At 35.3% G+C, this 19,468-nt stretch overlaps 1 protein-coding gene across 1 annotated transcript in view; it reads left to right on the top strand.

The window, feature by feature from the left end:
- HDX (highly divergent homeobox) overlaps positions 1 to 14,755 on the top strand; it is a gene marked incomplete at its 3' end in the record, with an annotated part of 247,893 nt that extends 233,138 nt beyond the window's left edge. Inside the window, exons 9-10 of the mRNA XM_080795710.1 lie at positions 10,498 to 10,620; positions 14,630 to 14,755. Of these exons, the coding sequence (XP_080651836.1) occupies positions 10,498 to 10,620; positions 14,630 to 14,755 (249 nt within the window). The remainder of the gene's footprint in view (positions 1 to 10,497; positions 10,621 to 14,629) is intronic.
- Positions 14,756 to 19,468: the final 4,713 nt, after the last annotated feature.

Here is a 19,468-nt window from a genome sequence, read left to right as displayed (position 1 = left end):
GGTTCCGTTCCTCAGTGTGCCCTCAGAGAAAGGTGCCCAACTGCCCCGCCTCCCTGGCCTGCGGTCGCACCTTGAGGAAAGCAGTCAATTGCTGGAGCCTGGAGAAAAGCATCTGGTTGCTTCCATCTCCGTGGCCTCCGGCCGCGCTCCGAGCCCACCCAGCCTGCAACCAGCACAAGGTAACCCCGGGCTGAGAGCTCACCCCTCGGCTTTGTCGCTGTAGCTGGCTTCCCCGCTCTAATACCTGCGAGCTCTGCAGCACTCAGACACCCCCGGTCCTTCTGTGACCCCGCAGGACCTGGGGTTATGCTGACCCCGCCTGGGTTTCCCCCCGGTTTAGCCTCTGGAGCGATGTCTCCCAGTGGAGCCGACTTTTAAAAGTCCCAATTTTGGGCTCCATTGCTCTGCTGCTTGCCGGGAGCCAGCCCTTCCCCCCGGGGTCTATCTTCCTGTTGCTTTGGATTCACTTCTCTGCAGGTCCTACCTTTCAGATAGTGATCGATTTTCTGTTTCTAGAATTGTTGCTCTTCTTCTCTTCGATTTCCCATTGGATTTGTAGGTGTTCACAATGGTTAGATAAGCTATCTAGCTGATCTCCTGCTACCTGATGTCATCTCAGCCGGCTACTTCTCCGCCATCTTGACTCCTCCTCTATAAGATTGTTTCTGAACTACAAGAGATCATTCTAATCTCTCCTACATAGGCATAACATACTTCTAAATGCCCAGTTCAGGTTTAAAAGTGCTCTGTGCCACTTGGTACAGGATATGGAAATTACAGAGGACAGGACTAGATTGCACAGCTGTTAAGTATTCATTCTCCTCTTAGCACTCTCAAAAAGGTCAAATGGGGCTGGGCTCAGAACAAAGGATACTTTGCAGGAACCTTAAACTTCTGGAGTGCCACTTGAGAATGTTTGGAGCTAAAGACCAGGGTAGGGTAGAGTATCTAATCCAGAAATGCTGGTTAACATTTTTATTGAACTCTATAGGATATTTAAGGATCCTGTGTTTTCCATGTGGTAAATGATGCGGGAACAAGAAGTCCTTAACTACCCTATTAGGAATGTCTTTGACAACACATCACCACCTGTGTAAATTTATTTTTTAACTGTAAAAAATTAGCAATTGTATAGAAATATATTTTTCATAATCATTATTAAAAACACTTCACCTCATCTGTGAATTGTATTGCCTTAATTCTAAAGTCCGGACAAATTAGTGAAAGAAACACAGTGACAGACTAGGAGACTCCTGTGCCTACCTCTTCCCACAGACACACCTAGGCAACACTACATCTATGCAACTAACTCTGAAAAAAAGATGAACACTAGCAGAAGAGACGTTCCACAGCTAGTCATAGAGAGAAAGCCACATTGAAAAGTGTAAGAGGGGCAGAGAGGCATTTGGGAACCAAACTCTCTGTGTGACTAAACACAAGCAAGAGGGACATCACAACTACAGAGAAGTGAGAGACTCAGACCCCACACAGGGCACCACTGGCGCTGGAGACACATACTAGGAAGACAATTCCCCTTAATGTCTGACTTTGAAAACTAGCAGACTTTAACTCTGGGAGCTTTAAAAATCAGTAAGTTTGATGCCAGGAAACCTGGAGGTTCCTGGGAAACCGAGTACCTACCCATAAAGAACCACATATTAGTAATATAAATGAGCCCAGGACATAGCATAGAAATAGAAGTTTGAAAAGTGGCTGGGTTATACATGAAAGAGATTTATTGGGTCATCTTAGACCATTTTATTAACCAGAAGGGCAAGGATCTGCAAATTTCTACAAGAACAAAAGTGTAAGCTGTCACCTGTTTCTTTCCCTCCCCCAGTGTAAAAAGCCAAAGGCTTAAAACAACAATTTCTAACACTCTGCATCTTCCTTATCAGCACCAAATGCTTCACCCTGGAATTCCCCTGTGGACCAACTACACCCAACCTACCTGCTATGGCAGGCACCACTTCCAAAGCTGCTCCTGCCCAACCATACCTGTTATGCAGCTTAGGCCCAGACCAGTGCCACTCCAAAGTGACCCCCCATCCTGGAGAGGTGTAACAAACCCACACACCAGGCACCCACAGTTCCTGTAGCCAGGCCTCTTATCTGCATGTACAGGGACTGAGCCCTACACGTCTGTGCAGTTTTGGCAGAGAGGCTAATAGCACGTTGCTAGGATGTCTAATGGGCCCACCCACCAACCGATCCTACCTGGCCTCAGCCCAGACTCTCAAAAGTGTGTTCACAGAGGCCCACAGAAGTAGGCCTTTGCAGCTATCTGGGCTGAAGGTAACCATGGCTCAGCCACAAGAGAAGGGTACATACAGCCCACACAGGGGACACCTGTGGGACACTTGGTTCTGGTGACATGTGAACACTGTGCTATAGGGCACCACAGGACCTCTTCTACAGAAGGCCACCATTTTCAAGATCAGAAGATGTAGCTGACCTACCTAACACATAGAAACAAACACAGAGACTTAGGCGAAATGAGGCGACGGAGTAATATGTCCCAAATGAAAGAACAAGAAAAAATCACAGTAGAAGAATGAAATGAAACAAAGATGAGCAATATGCCTGATAAAGAGTTCAAAGTAAAGGTCATAAAGGTACTCAGAAGACTTGAGAAAAGAGTGGATAAACCCAGTGAGAACTTCCAAAAAGAGTTAGAGAATATAAACAAGAATGAGTCAGAGCTCAAGAATTCAATAACTCACATGAAAAATACACTAGAGGAAATTAACAGCAGATTAGAGAATGCAGAAAAATGGATCAGGGATCTGGAAGACAAGATAATGGGAAGTAACCAATCTGAACATCAAAAAGCAGAAAAAATAATGGAAGAGAATAGGTTAATAAAATTAATAAAACAATACAACACTATCAAGCATAATAACATCCACATTATAGAAATCCCAGAGGAAGAGAGAAAGAAAGGAGCAAAAAAAATCTATTTGAAAAAAATAATAGCTGGAAACTTCCTTAACCTGGGGAAGGAAACAGAAATCCAGATGCAAGAAGTAAAAAGAGCCCCAACAAGATGAACACAAGGAGGTCTACACCAAAACACATAATAATTAAAATGGCTAAATGTAATGATAAAGAGAGAATTTAAAAGCAACAAAAGAAAATGGTTACAAGCAAAGGAAACCCCAAAAGGCTATCAGCTAATTTTTCACTGGAAACATAGCAGGCTAGAAGGGATTGGTATGATATATTCAAAGTGAAAAAAGGAAAAAAAATACAACTTAGAATAACCTACCCAGCAAGGTTATCATTCATAATTGAAGGGGATAGAAATAATTTCCCAGACAAAAGAAGTTAAAGGAATTCATCACCATTAAACCTACTTTACAAGTAATGATAAAGGGACTTTTCTGAGTGTAAAGAGAAGGCCATGACTAGAAGTAAGAAAATTAAGAAAGGAAACATTCATGGGAATAACAAACATATAGTGAAAGGTAGATTAGTCACTTATAAAACCAGTATGGAGGTTAAAACACAAAAGTAGTGAAATCAACTGTGCCTAAAATAATAAGTTAAGGGACACATGAAATAAGATGTAAAATATGACATCATATACATAAAACATGGAGGAGGACGTAACAATTTAGTGCTTTTAGAATGTGTTCAAACTTAAGTGACCATCAACTTATTATAGATTGCTATACACAGAAAATGTAATATATGAATGCAATGACAACTACAAGTCAAAAAATTACAAGAAACAAAAAATAAATGGAAGGGAAGCTAAGCATAACACTAAAGAAAGCCATCAAAACATAAGGGAAGTAAACAAGAGAAGAATGGAACAAAGAACTACCACAACAACCAGAAAACAGTTTTTAAAATGGCAATAAGTATGTATCCATTAATAATTACTCTAAAGGCAAGTGGACCAAATGCTCCAATCAAAAAGCATAGGGTGACTAAATGGATAAAAAAGCAAGATCCATCTATATCATGCCTATAAAACACTTACTTCAGCCCTAAAGACACATGCAGATTGAAAGTGAAGGGATGGAAGAACATTTACCATCCCAATGGAAGCAAAAAAGAAAGCTGGGGTAGCACTACTTATATCAGACAAAATAGGCTTTGAAACAAAGACTGTAATAAGAGACAAAGAAGGATACTACATAATGATAAAGGGGAAAATCCAACAAGAGGATATAACTATTTTAAATATTTATGCACCCAACATAGCACTGAAATACATAAAGCAAATATTAACAGACATAAAGGGGGAAGTTGACAGTGATACAACAATAGCAGGGGACTTTAACAACTCACTTGCATCAATAGATAAATCATCCAGACAGAAGATCAACAAGGAAACTGGCTTTGAATGGCACTTACTCCAGATAAACCTGATGGTGATTTCCAGAACATTCTACACAGAAGCAGAGGAACACACAATCTTTTCAAGGGCACATGATACATTCTCCAGTATAGGTAATATATCAGGCCATACAAGTCTCAATAAATTTTAAAAGATTAAAATAATATCAAGCATAATATTAACCACAATAGTATGAAACTAGAAATCAATCACGGGGTGGAGGGGAACTGGAAAAAACACAGGCACACAGAGGTAAACAACCACTACTGAACAAACAATAGGTCAATGAAGAAATCAAAGGTAATTTTAAAAATGCATGGAGACAAATGAAAATGTAAACACAACAGTCCAAAATCTTTAGGATGCAGCAAAAGCAGTTCTAAGAGTGAAGTTTATATAACAATAGAGATGTACTTTAAGAAATGAGAACTATCTCAAATTAACAACCAAACCTCACACCTAAAGGAAGCAGAAAAAGAAGAACAAAGTCTGAAGCTAGTAGAAGGAAGGAAATAATAAATATTAGAGCAAGAGTAAATAAAATAGAGACTAAAAAATAATAGAGAAGATCAATGATACCAAGAGCTGGTTCTTTGAAAAGATAAACAAAATTGATAAGCCCCTACCCAGACTCATCAAGAAAAAAGAGAGATGACTCAAATAAAATGAAGGGGGAGAAATATGAACCGACACCACAGAAATATGAAGAATTAAAAGAGAATATTGTGGAAAAATTATATGCCAACAAATCTGACAACCTAGAAAAATGAATAAATTCCTAGAAACATAGTCTTCCAAACTGTCCGTAGATAGGTGAATGGGTAAAGAAGAAATCATTTGTGTGTGTGTGTTTGTGTTTGTGTGTATGTGGTGTATGTGTATTACTTCACCACAAGAAAAGAGTGAGATTTTGTCACTTGCAACCATATGGATGGACCTAGAGGGTATCACACTAATTAAAATGAATTCAGCAGAGAAAGGTGAATACTGTATGGTTTCACTTATACACAGAATTCAGGAAACAAAACAAATAAAAAAAATAAACAAACACTTAAATACAGAGAACAAAGTGGTGGTTGCCAGAGGGGAGGTAGGTGGGTGATTGAGCAAAATAGATGAAGGGAATTAAGAGATACAAACTTCCAGTTATAAAATAAATAAGTTGCAGAGTACTAAAGTACAACATATGGAATATATTCAGTAACATTGTAGTAACATTGTATGGTGACAGACTGGGACTATACTTATTGTTATGAGCATTGAGAAACTTGTCAAATCAATATTTTGTATACTTGAAACCAATATAATATTGTATGTCAATTTTACTTCAATAAAAATAGTTATGCAGCAAACTAATATATATATAAAATATATGTATATGTGTAAATGTATATACATTTCCATGCCTATGCATATGAAACTGCTGGATTATAAAAGAAAGATGTAAAAATGTTCAACTTTAATGTAATTCCCAATTTTACACTTCCAACATCAGTGAATAGGAATTCTATTAATCTCCTTGAGTATAACTGTCTAATTTTTACATGTTATTAGCCTTTCTGGTTCATGTGAAATATTATTGTATTGTGGTTTTAATTTTCATTTTCCTGGTAATTCATACACTTAAATATTTAATTATGATATTGGCTTTTTCTATAATCTTTTTGAAGTAACTTTTCAAGTATTTTGCCCAATTTTCTAATGCATTAATGTCTTTTCCTTTCTGATTTGTTGGAGATTAGTTAGATTGAAAACTGTTTTCTCCCAGAAAGAAAAATAAAATAGAAATTAAGGGTAAATAAAACCTCATATAGCAGTTCTTATTGCTGATTTCAGGATGTTGACTTAAAACAGCTTATCTAACATAACACAATAAAAAATAAATTTAAAAAAAACTTATCAGTTTTGAAATTCAGTCTTTTTTCAGAGAACAGTTGTGTTCTCTTTTTGCATATGCATGCTAGTGTTCCTTGTTTTGGGATCATAATCACTTTGCTGGTTTCTTAAATATATTCATCATAAGCTTCTTAAAAGCAGAGATTTATTTTAGTCATCTGTGTGTTCCCTGGCCTAGTTTCCAGCACAAAGGTGCCTAGCATCTAGTTCCTGCATGAGTGAAGTTAGTTTACTTATCCTTGGAAAAACTTTGAATGGCAGTATGCAAATTCTCATTTATGTAAAATAAATTAAGATTTAAAGCTGGATCACTCTAACTCTTCTCCCACATTGAATTAAAAAGTCTCTCATTCTTGGGATTCATTATAACAAAATGAAAGAATGGTTACTTGTGTGCATTCAATAGCTATTACTGCGCAATACTCAGTTTGTGCATAGTGGGTTTTCTGATTGATATATATTGCTAGAAATCTACATTGCTAGGAGTTTTGACTAATCCAAAATGCTTATGAGACAAATTGGTGAGCTCAATCTCTGAGTAATAAGTAGCTACATCATAAAATAACACCTCAGTTTGGACAGCCATTGATTACTGCTCAGATATCAGAGCTCCAGTCCACGTGAAGCCTTGAATTCTCCCTACAATCTTCTTGGAGAAGAACTGACAAAGATTACTAGGAATGCAGGGAAGATTTTAACAAGAACTAGAGCTGGATCTTTTGTGCAATTCAGTGACTGATGCTATCTTACTAGTTCCTCTCACAAAGACAACACTTACTTAGGAAAATCTCTAAAATATACATAAATTTCTGCCTGTAATCTAGGAAATGTTTCACAGGCTTGCAAAAAGAAACTCATGGGGCGCCTGGGTGGCTCAGTAGGTTAAGCCTCTGCCTTCGGCTCAGGTCATGGTCTCAGGGTCCTGGGATTGAGCCCCACATCGGGCTCTCTGCTCAGCGGGGAGGCTGCTTCCACCCCTCCCTCTGCCTGCCTCTCTGCCTACTTATCTCTCTCTTTGTCAAATAAATTTAAAAAATCTTTTTAAAAAAAACTCCAAGAAGAAAATACTTGCACTATTAAATTATCTTAAAGCTGTTTATGTTTTTCAAATGTTGCATAAATACTGAGTAGAAGAAATATTTGCATGAGAAAATAGAGATCTGTATACTGAAAGATGATTTGTGATTTCTGCAAATGTAAGTTAATATTTTTATTTTTTTTTTTTATTTTTTAAGATTTTATTTATTTGTTTGACAGAGAGAGATCACAAGTAGGCAGAGAGGCAGGCAGAGAGAGAGGAAGGGAAGCAGGCTCCCCACAGAGCAGACAGCCCCATGTGGGGCTCGATCCCAGGACTCTGGGATCATGACCTGAGCTGAAAGCAGAGGCTTTAACCCACTGAGTCACCCAGGCGCCCCAATATTTTTAAAATGTTTTCTAATGGACTGTGAGTGCAGCTCATTAAGACCATGCATTCAAAGGAGACACTACAGTTCCTGATTTGAAAAGACTTCTGAGTCAGCACTTTACTAATACTACTGCTCTGACAGTGAATACTAAAAAAAAAACAAACAAGTTTAGAATTAGTCAAACATAATATGGCAGAGGCATGTGAAATTTTATTATAATGCTTACTTATAATTTAGATTGTTGTCGGGTGCCTGTGGATAAGGAATTTAGCTTAAATAATCATTTGCAGATGATGCACTTGATATTAAATGGTCTGAAAAGGAAGCAGTTTTATTAGGTAAAATAAGTTCTAAACTGATAAAATAATTGATGCAGTTCACAGATTGAATGTGATTATTGTAACTGTATCTTCTAAATTGAAACAATAAAAATGAGCATAGAATTAACCAATTTTAATACCTTTTATGCAGCTCTTTGAACATACCCTGTTAAGTCCTGCTATGCACTTTGAGACTAGTTCTCCAGCTACAGAGAATACTCATAGCTTATTTTTAACATTTGCATGTTTTTTTCCCTGCAAGAGAACCAGCTAACAATTTAAATCAAGTTTTTGATATATAATTTCCATACAATAAAGTTCACCTCTTTGTATAGTTAGGTGACTTTTGACAAGTGGACACAGTTCTGTAACCAAGACCACAATTTGTTTATTTACCTGCTGATGAACGCTTGTATTGTTTTTAGTTTCTGTCTATTATGAATAAAGTTGTTATGAATATTCATGTATATCCTTTTGTGGATACATGTTTCATTTCCCTTGGGTAAATACTTAGTAGTGCTGAGTCAGCTGGTAGGAAAGAAAGATTATATAATGTTTGATTTTATAAGAAACTGCCAAAACATTTTCCAAAGCATCTGTACTGTTTTATAATCCCACCAGCAATGTGTAAGATATCTAATTACTCCACATTCTCACCAGAACTAGCTATTATCAGTCTTTTTAACTATAGATATTGTAGTATGTTAGTAGTAATATCTCATTGGGGTTTTAATTTGAATTTCCTTAATGAAAAATGATATTAAGCATTTTTCACATGCTTATTGGTCATTCACATGTCTTCTTTGATGGAATGTGTAAGTATTTTCTCTGTTTTTATTCTGTTGGTGATCCTAAAATTGTATTTTAAGCATTCTTTATGTATTGTGAATACAAGTATTTTATCAGATATGTGATTTGCAATTATTTTCTCCCAATATGAAGCTCATATTTTTATTTTCTTAAGTGTCTTTTGAAGAGCAAAGGGTTTTTTGTTTAATTTTAATGAAGTCTTCTAAGTTTCATGCTTTTTGTGCCTGTTGAGAAACAGCCTAACCCAAAGACACAAAAAATTTCTCCTGTCTTCCTCTAGCTTTATGGTTTTAGGTTTTGTAAATTTCTTATTAAATTGTGTATATGATGTAAGAGTTGATAATCTTTTTTTATATGGATTTACATTTGTTCAATCACTGTTTTTTGAAAGATTGTCCTTTCTTTGTCTATTGAATTACCTCAGCACATTTTAAGAAAATCAACTGTATATATATTTTTTCTGGACTCTTTTCTGTCCCGTTGATCTATATGTCCACCCTTTGCCAATACTATAACTTCTTGATTACTGCAGCTTTAATATAAAATCTATTCAGAACACTTTTGTAACCCTATAACCCTCAAACCTAGACTTGCCAAAGATTACTAGTATTACATCCATTTTACTGATGAGTAAACAGAATCAGAGAGTTTGGCCTGCCCAAGTTTACACAGCTATCAGTAGACCTGGCATTAAAATCTCCCCAAATCCTAGTATATTGTTTTTTCCTACCAAACTAACAAAAGTAGTGAAAGGAGACTGTGTCTCAATGGTACACAGTGGCACATTAGGAGATATTTTCTGAATAACAGACTCCTACATAAAGGCAGGGAACTCAACAACTACTTAAGACAGTAATAATTTTAGTCCCTCCTTGGTGCAAAATAACAACCTTTTTAGTTCTCAGTATTTGGCTTTGTGAATGGTACATTCAGCATTACTGCATCTGCTATTGCTCTATAATTGGGCTTAATTGGGCTTTGCCTATTCTTAATCCTAATCTAAATGCTAATTAGGTTTAATATAGGAGGACTCTTTCCAAAAGGGAACTGTTTCTTGAGTTCTACCTTACTGGAATTTATTTGATTGTATTTTTGACCTTGCAAATTATTTTCTGTTGGCGATTTGCTTAAAAAGTAGTCTTTGAGTAAAAGGGTAATTTTCTTCTGTGCTTTATATTCCTTATGCCAAAATATTATCTTCTTCTCTTTTTTTTTGTAGTGTTCAACGATTCAGTAGTTGTGTTTAACACTCAGTGCTCATCACAACATGTGCCCTCCATAATACCTATCACCAGGCTACCATATCCACCCAGCCCTCTCCCTTATGTAACCCTCAGTTTGTTTCTCAGAGTCCAGAGTCTCTCACAGTTTGTCTCCCTCTCTGATTCCTTCCCATTCAGTTCTCCCTCCCTTTCCTTGTGGTCCTCCACTCTATTCCTTATGTTCCACATATGAGTGAAACAGTATGGTCATTGTCTTTCTCTGCTTGACTTACTTCACTCAGCCTAATCCCCTCCAGTTCCATCCATGTGGATGCAAATGGTGGGTATTCATCCTTTCTGATGGCTGAGTAATATTCCATTGTATATAGGGACCACATCTTCTTAACTGTCCTCCTAATTTGATTGCTTTATTAGAATTTTATTGTGCATCAAACATGTATAGTCCTAGGTTTGCATAGGGTAATTGTATTGTTTGATCTTTTCTCCTTCAGAATGAAGAAGTCAGATTCATTGAAAATGAGCTAGAGATTCAAAAGCAAAAATACTTTAAACTTCAGACATTTGTTAAAAGCTTGATACTAGCTATGAAAGCTGATGATAAGGAACAACAACAGGTAGGTGCCAGAAGAGAATAGTAAGCTGTAATGTATCATGTTTAAAAATGACATGGCACATTTGAGTTCTTAATATTTTTTTCATTTTTATACTTCTTTCCTGCCTGCCTCAAGAAAGGATTTGTTACTTTATAACTTTTTAAGCACAGTATTTTTAAGAGTAGATATTCAGATATTTGTGTGCCTTAATAGAAAATCAAAATAATTGATTAATACTTTGTTAATTTCAGGCTAGAGTTAAAAAGGGAAAAATAATTTTAAAAATGAATTTTAAAGAAATTCTCCATGTTTGTAGAGTCTGGGCTACCCTAACTGGAGAAACACACATTTTGAAATCTTTCATGAATAAAATATTCTGGTGCAGAGTTCAGGGCCAAATCCAATTTGATGTGTGTTTTTATAAATAAAGTTTTATTGGAACTCAAAAAAGAAAAAGAGGTGAGGCATTTGCCTCTCTTCTGTATTTCAGTTACCCTCCAGACCTCAATAGATTTCACAAATGTTTAAATACCTTCTATTTCAAAACATGTTGCTTATCACTAAGAAATATGAAATTGCTTTGTAAAATTCTTTGTGATCACAGTGCATCATTTACTTTTCCCAATTTAACTAGAATGCTTGGCTCCTTTACCCTAAAGATGTCTTTTATTTGTCACTGTGGAATTGTATTTACAAATTTCTCCCAAATTACATATGTTGTCTCATTTTTTATGTGAAATATATATACAAATATATTAAGCTTGCTTTAAAATTATAGAATTTTTCTAATGTTACACTCAATACTAAATGATACCAAATTTGCCTGAGTGGTATACTATTGTGTCGATTTCTTGAGACATTCGGTGAATAGTAGGTCACACAAGTAGCCATTAATTTGGAAGCAGTCTTGTAGGTTTTTATTCAGTAAAGAAATCTCATGCATACTGTACAAAAATTCATCCCTTATATCCAAGCAAGACTGCTCATTTGTAGCTCATCCCAGATATCTCCAGGGGAAAAGAAGAGTATTAGCATCCCACAATTCTTTTTTAAAAGAGAAGAATTTACTCATGAGACTCAAACCAGCATGTACAGTATGTGCCCAGTTTTATAAGTTTACTTTCCCTGTGCCTCACACACACAGACATTCCAAGACAGCAGTCTTCAGTTAAATTTGCCAGCTTTATTTAAGCATGTTGCTGTATTACATGAGTTATTCATTTTCCATATTCCATGGCATATTGAAAGCATGTTTGTTTTTTAGGAATGTAAACTATGGATTTCGAATGAATAAGGTGGCAGATTTAAACATGGTCTCAAGGGTACTGTAAATTTTCAATAACTGTAAAAAAATTAGGTTCACCTTTAGAAATAACTTGAAGTGTGGGCCTGGTCCCAAAAGTTAGAGCATGGTTCGAATTCAGAGTTACATTGGCAGATAACTAGCAACACCTATCTGTGTGTCTTGATATCTAGGAACAGCACACAGACTGCATTTTGTTTCTACTTCTGATCTCATCCCTTGACTTGGTTCTTTCCCCAAGACCACTAACAAATAAGAAAAATAACTATTGTATATTTTACTATTCTTCTCTTATACTTTTCCCCTGATAGAATACTGATGAACTAAGATATGGCAAAACATTGGCCATAAAAAAGAGAAAATCATACACAAATTGCACTGAAATTCATAGCCTATATAATCATCACCCAAAGAGAAACTACTGATTTTTATAGATGAGATCAGGTATAACAGATGTCTAAGTATAGAAGACACCAAATAGTTTACAAAAGTTATTAAGGTGATCTTTTAAGTTACTGATCTTCACATATGAGATACTTAGAGGTTTTATTTATAGAAGAAAGCAATTTTTATTCTATCTAATAAAAGAAAACCATTTTGTCATTGGTTTCTTATTTTAAAAACTCTTAATTTCTTCCAATTAGTTTTGCTTTGGGTAAACTGAGATGAGTGGTTCACAGCATATTTTTATCCAATGAAGCAGTCCAGGCTTTAAAAAATATATGACACTGTCTGATTGAAATTTTAGATTACCCAAAGGGTTTCTTTTAATTAATAGCCATTTTTAAATAAAAATAATTTTGCCACCACTGTATTATCATTAATGTCTTTCTTCACCTGATAATTCACTGTGTGATCCCAGCCAGATCAGTTGCTTTTCTTGAACTTAAATTTCTCCACTTTGTAAGGAGGAAAAGAATGATTAACATTATGGAACTTGGCATTCATACTCCAGGGCTTTGAATAAGTATTATAAAGACAGATTATATATTTGGGAATTGCTTTAATCTTTTGGGAATAATGGCACCGGATCAGTCTCTGAAGATAGACTGATGAAGAATCTATAGTAAAAAAAAAAAAAAAAGTTATGTGTTTACTTAATATATATGTAAAAGGCATCTCTAGTAATTGTCATAATTCATAGATTTGTTCAGTGTGTCAATGCTGCAATCCAGTAAGATACTAAAAGAATTTTGAAGTGGACCTCATGCATTAATAGTGCCCCATGCTGCCTTATATATAGTCAGTCAGCTACATACCTTATATATAGTCAGTCAGCTACATAAAATTCAGTTACAAAAGAAAAAAAAATAATAATCCTCTTTTGACTTGAAGGTATCCCCACGAGAATTTAGAATGTCATCAAGTATGTTCATTTACTTGACTTTCTAATACTCTAAGCACATGTTCAATGAATGTGAGCTGGAGGACTTTGCCTTTTTTCATATGGCTTCTTCACAATTACAAAGTGAACTAAATCCAGTGATGTATTTCTCATAAACTATGACCAGCTAATGTCAGCAAAGGCTTTGTTTCTCTTTGACTGAGTTAGTGATAAACAACTATCCTAGAAGAAAATGGCTCTGTGTTCTATTACTGCAACCCAACACCTTAGAAAGCATATAGAACCAGTAGATGACTGCTTTGTGAATTTTTCAAATTTCAGCAAGAGGTTCATGTGCTATTTAAGAGTATAAAATAAATAACTTTCCCATCAGATAGGAGTTAGTCTTTCCTTATGCAGATTAACAAAAAGGAGAAAGTTTCTAATCTTGTCTCTCTGCTATAAGACAAATGTATAAATGACATTTATTTTAATAAAGAGAATAAAATACTGTCTTATTTAAACAGTGGATTTCATAAGTTCTCCAGTATGCCCTTTCTGTTCCTTAATTCAGTAATGACAAGCTTGCATTTGTCCATGTTCCTTTGGTCCTTGGGCATCAGGACTGTCAGCCACATAAAAATGTATTAATCATTTATTTCCCTCATATGGATACATGCTATACAATTCCAGATGAAACAATTTTTCCATGACAAAGCTTAGTCCATGACTCTTGGCTTATCCTATTTACTCCAACCAAGAAATGAGCAGCCCCCTAGAGACATAATTTCACAGCTAGATTCACTGTCCAGCTGTGCCCTGGTGGGTGCTTGACCATTGATAGATATGGGCATAGCCTAAGAAAAGAAAAAAAGTTACTTGGAATTTTCAAGTTGTTAATGTTTAGTCTAAAGTAGAATAACTGAGCTTTTTCCCTAATAAGTTCTTTCTCCTAGGGAAGTACATACTAGTCTTGTGATACGTGTTTTTCTCTAAAGGACAGCATAAGTGGGCAGGAGTATTTTAATAAGGAATATAATTGTAAAGCCCTTTATCAGTGATCAGTGAACACTTAAAAACTAGTATGAAAATCACTTTTCTCAAATACTTCAAAGCACTTTGTCCAGAATAGCTGCGCATTTCCCTCCTAATTTGCCTTTTACCCAGGGTTTCACTCTACGTAATCCACTCTCAAGATCTAGTATTGTATTACTTCCTTAATAGTGTATGAAGAGTTTTTTTTTTTTATGTAAGATACTGTATAAGGTCCGGAAGAGAAATGTTTCATTCTTTAAGTCCATGAATATAAATTGACAAGAGAGAACATTTATTAATGTAAAAGTGAAAAAATAAAAAACACCTGTCCACATACTAATTCTAAAAAATTGATTTTTCTGGCTCAGGCACTGCTGTCAGATTTACCTCCTGAATTAGAAGAGATGGATTTCAATCATGCCTCACCAGAGCCTGATGATACCTCATTCAGTGTGTCTTCTTTATCAGAGAAAAATGCCTCAGACAGCTTGTGATTTGACAGGGGGTACATGATACATACAGCCTTTTGGCTGCCTAACAGGTGTGCATTTCCAGATAACTGCATTCTCTTGCCTCATAATTCCTCAGTTGGAAAAACATATTGTTGAAACTGACATATTCTGTGAAGAATGGACAAGATATAATGGCTACAGTGTAAAAATGTATGTGAAATTAAAAAGCAGCATTTGAGAAATTTTTCCAAACTGATAAAGCTCTGGGGAACCTTTGTATTTAAGTTTTAACAGTTTATCTGAAATGTGTAATGCTTAATTTCTGAAAGATTTTTGTTTGGTTTTTAGAAGAATCTTAGTTTTAGTAATAGTTTTGACCAGAAACATAAAAATAAAGTTATTTCAGCATTACTTATCAAGTTGCAAAAGCTTGGTTAGCTTTGTTTTGTAGCCATTACATCTTTATTCTCTCTCCTTTTCCTATCAGCTACATACACCTTTACTCAGGAAAGTGGACTGAAATTTGAAAACAAAACCTTAAAAATGATTTTACCTGAATGAGTCCTAGGATTTATTTTTGATTTCCTATGAGAATTTGACTTCAGCTGATGAATGAAAATTTAAAGATCACTGTTTTATAATTGTAAATTGTTGGTATTCTTCCATTTTCTAACCCAAATATTTGGGGGGAAAGGGGAAATCACTATGGAAAAGTAATTAACCAACATGAAATCAAATAAATTATTAAGTGTATAGAAACAAAATGTTGTAAAAGATTAGTCTTAATGGGGATTCTTCATTGTTGCAAATGACAAATATTGATAAGATTCATGTTCTACTAGTAAATTTGTATAACTGAGTTAGATGAAATGTTACACAAATATTACACATTTATCACTATCTTCATAATACTTTTTCAATTCTTACATTTTATGAAACAGGAAGTCAAGGTAAGGTAGAGTCTTCTTTTTTAATCTAGCCACTCAGTTTTGTCACAAATTTTGCCCCATTCTCATCTGAGGCTTGTACAGAGCCATCTGCCAAGGATAATATCCAAAAAGAGTTATACACTACTGTGGTTGTAAATCACAGTCCTCTGAATTTCCTGGACACTTTTCTGTGAGTAAACTCCTAAAATGGGCATGCCACTCAGTTGTTCTATTAGTAGGTACCAGATGGCCACACACTGTAGACAATTCTTTGCACAGTGTTCCTTCTGGGGTACCAGCTGGTATTACCAAGACCCAAAGAAGGGAAAATGCCAGTTTCTTAGTTTCTCCCTGAGCACACAGCATCATGTATTTGTGAGTTGGCTGTGTGGAGCTGTGTTCCATTGTTAAATTACTATCTATTCCTAAGAGTTTAATCAAGTATCTAGATGGCTCTCATTTTTTTTTAAGAGAGGGAAAGAGAGAGGTGGGGGAGGGGCAGAGGGAGAGGGGGAGAGAGAGAATCTTAAGCAGGTTCTATGACCAGCCCAGAGCCCTATGTAGGCCTCAGTCTTACAACCCTAAGATCATGACCTGAGCTGAAATCAGTAGTCAGATGCTTAACTGACTGAGCCACCCAGATGCCCCAAGTAAATGGCTCTTTTGGCCATCAAGTTTCTATGTCACATATTTTTGTAATTTGCAAGCAAAATCAATTTTTATCTTGGAATTCATATACCTATTTATGAATGCAAAAAGGCAGTCATGTTTATCTTTGACCTTGACCCCTCCCCTCATACATAAATAGGTAAGGTTCGTTGGTAATCCTTCACTTTGTCAGCCATTGTTTATGACTGTTGGCATGCTACTGCTATGGTTCTTTTGTTAACAGAAATATTTCAGTGGTTAGGTATGATCCCTTTTAGATGACAGCCATACAGTTCTTTTCAAATAATGTTTAGTATTCCTTGCTGCGAAGTAAAATTCCATTCAGAAAAAGAGTTCTGAGTAAAAGAACCTCAGGCATTAGGAATAAATTTATCAGTCACACCAATTCCTCCATGAGATAAAGAGTCCCCACTATACACAGTAAATGTAGAAACCATCTCATAAGATAGAATGAACAAATTCCAGGCTTTCAAGTCTCCCCTAGGAGCTCCATCCTATTCACTGAGTTTATCTTTAAACTGTAATTTCTTCTGCCCCAATTTAAGCTCTTTCTTATTTGGTTCTTTTTTTTTCAATTTTATTTTATTTTTTCAGTGTTCCAAGATTCATTGTTTATGTACCACACCCTCTTGTCACCAAGTAAGGATAGATAATTCTCTCCTACATCTGTCAGCTTTACAGATTGTATCGGTTACACCTCAGCAATTAGACACCAAATCAAAAAATATTCATTGAGCTTCTGTTATAGGGACATTCGATTTCTACTCCTCAGCAAGCCATAAACTTCAAAACAAATTATGTTGTTTCACTTTCTCAGAGATACTAATAAAAGTTATTTAAGTAGAAATTTTAATAAATTTAAAGATTCTGTTAGGTGTGATTCCTAGAAAAAATTCTCATCTACAATTTTGAGAGGATGCATTGATGATTTCTTTGTTCCTGTTTAAAGTTCCATTAAAATAGAAACAGTACACTTAGGAATCCTTTTGTTTTGTGTTTCAGCACCAGAGTTATTTCTTTTATTATCATCAAAATTAAAACATTTAAAAAATGAAATGTAGTTGTTCTGTACCAGGGACCAAAAGAAATAGCTGCATCCAGAAAAAAAATCATAATTGACAGAATTAAATTAAGTACTGCAGATTTTTTAAAAGTAGCCAAAATCAAGTATTAAAAGTTTATAATGAAGAAAATATATTTTTAACACATATAGGTTGGAATTTTTTTGAGACATCTTAAAGCAGAAAAATATCAGTTTGACTGCTTTTGTGACATCTTCATGACTAGGGGGAGAAAAACAACTAATGTTTCTTTCTTTAGGGTTTTGACACATTAAAACAGACCATACTATCTGAAGCATCTCTCACAATGACAGATACCAAGGTGAATTTTTTTTATTATTATTTTTCCTTTTATCTACACTTTGATGTTTGCTTTCAGCTTAGGATAGCCAAGCAGTTTCTAAGTAACAAATGTTTATCTAAGGACACTTACCTTAAAATGGGTTTTAAAAAGTAACCTGAAGATACCTTCCTCATTCCAGCCAAGCTAACATTAGTCACAAGAAAATGAGAACTATAGTTACCCTGGAAAATAGGAAATTTGGCATATGCAAGGAAAATATTAAAAGAAAATTGGTCTTAAACAATGAATTTTGGAACACTGAAAAAAAAAAAAAAGAAAAGAAAATTGGTCTTCTGGAGGGCACCTGGATGGTTCAGTCTGTTAAGCTGCTGCCTTTGGCTCAGGTCATGATCTCAGGGTCCTGGGATGGAGCCCAGCATCAGGCTCCCTGCTGAGCAGGAAGTCTGCTTCTGCCACTGCCCCTACTCCCTGCTCATGCTCCCTCTCTCTCTCTCTGTCAAATAAATAAATAAAATCTTAAAAAAGAAAGAAAATTGTTCTTTCTATGGGAACTGGGGATGCTTTGTTGTAAGGTCATATATCAACATTAGGACTTCTATGCTTACCAACGTAATCATGTTAAAAATGTTATTGTTGGAGATGAAAAAGCTACAGACCAATCACATCATGTGCTGTGTATACTACCAGGACTTCAAGAAATGTCAAAGAGGCCCCAAAGACAGCAGTATCTATTTTAAGGCACTTTCATAGCCTGTCATCTTTAAATTTATAGGAAAAAACAGAAGTGATGTATTTAGAAGAACTGTAGGCTCTAAATTAGACTTTGTTGTTTTATGTTTGGGGGGAGGAGGGGACATTCAGCCCATTTCCAAGGAATAGTTTCCTCGTTTTAACCTGATAGTTTATGATCATTTTTAGAAGAAATTCTTAAAAATTTAACTCCTGTCCTTCCTCCACATTGTAGTGATGCTATAGCAGGAGTATTGCCTATTTTTTAAAAAATATATTAGATTTTCATTCAGGTCCTAAAAAATGACAAATTCTGACATATTAGCCTTTTAAGGAGCTATCAGTGCTATAGTGTCTAAAAGATGAGTAAATGTTTATCTTTGAAGTTGGTGTTATTCTTGGAAGACAACACTAACATACTCATCATATTGGGCTATATTTTGTGATGATATAAGGGAGGATCCTACTAATTTGTGAGACTATGGTCAGCATACTGTTGCCCCAAACAAACCATTATTAAGGTCAGATTTCTTAAGAGGGAAAGAGAATAAAATAATATTTTCATGAAACTATAATTACGATTGTTCTGTTAAAGTTTATACTGAGTATATATTGCTCTGCATTGAAATTTTATTTTATGTTAACTTGTTAAGTAATTCCTTTAAGTGATTCTGCATCCCATTTTACTGATACTACCTCTGAAATATATTACCACCTTAAAACCACATCACTGTAATGTGATCTTTTATAGGGTTTTTATTTAAATTTTATAGAGGCAATAAATGATTTCCAACTAATAGACATCTATTTCTTTCTTTTAATCTTTATTTTTCTAAGCCTTTATGGTTTTGGGGTTTTTTTTTGTTTTTTTTTTGTTGTTGTTGTTGGTTTTTTTTTTTTTTTTTTTTTTGAGAGAGAGAGAACAAGAATGGGGGGGAGGGACAGAGGGAGAAGGAGAGATCAAATCTTAAGTAGGCTACACACTTAATGGGAAGCCCAATGCAGGGCTCTGTCTCACAACTCTGAGATCATGACCTGAGCTAAATCAAGAGCCAGATGCTTA

The sequence above is a fragment of the Martes martes genome, assembly GCF_963455335.1.
Source record: "Martes martes genome assembly, chromosome: X".
NCBI classification, from domain to species: domain Eukaryota; kingdom Metazoa; phylum Chordata; class Mammalia; order Carnivora; family Mustelidae; genus Martes; species Martes martes.
This window is presented reverse-complemented; position numbering and strand designations above follow the sequence as displayed.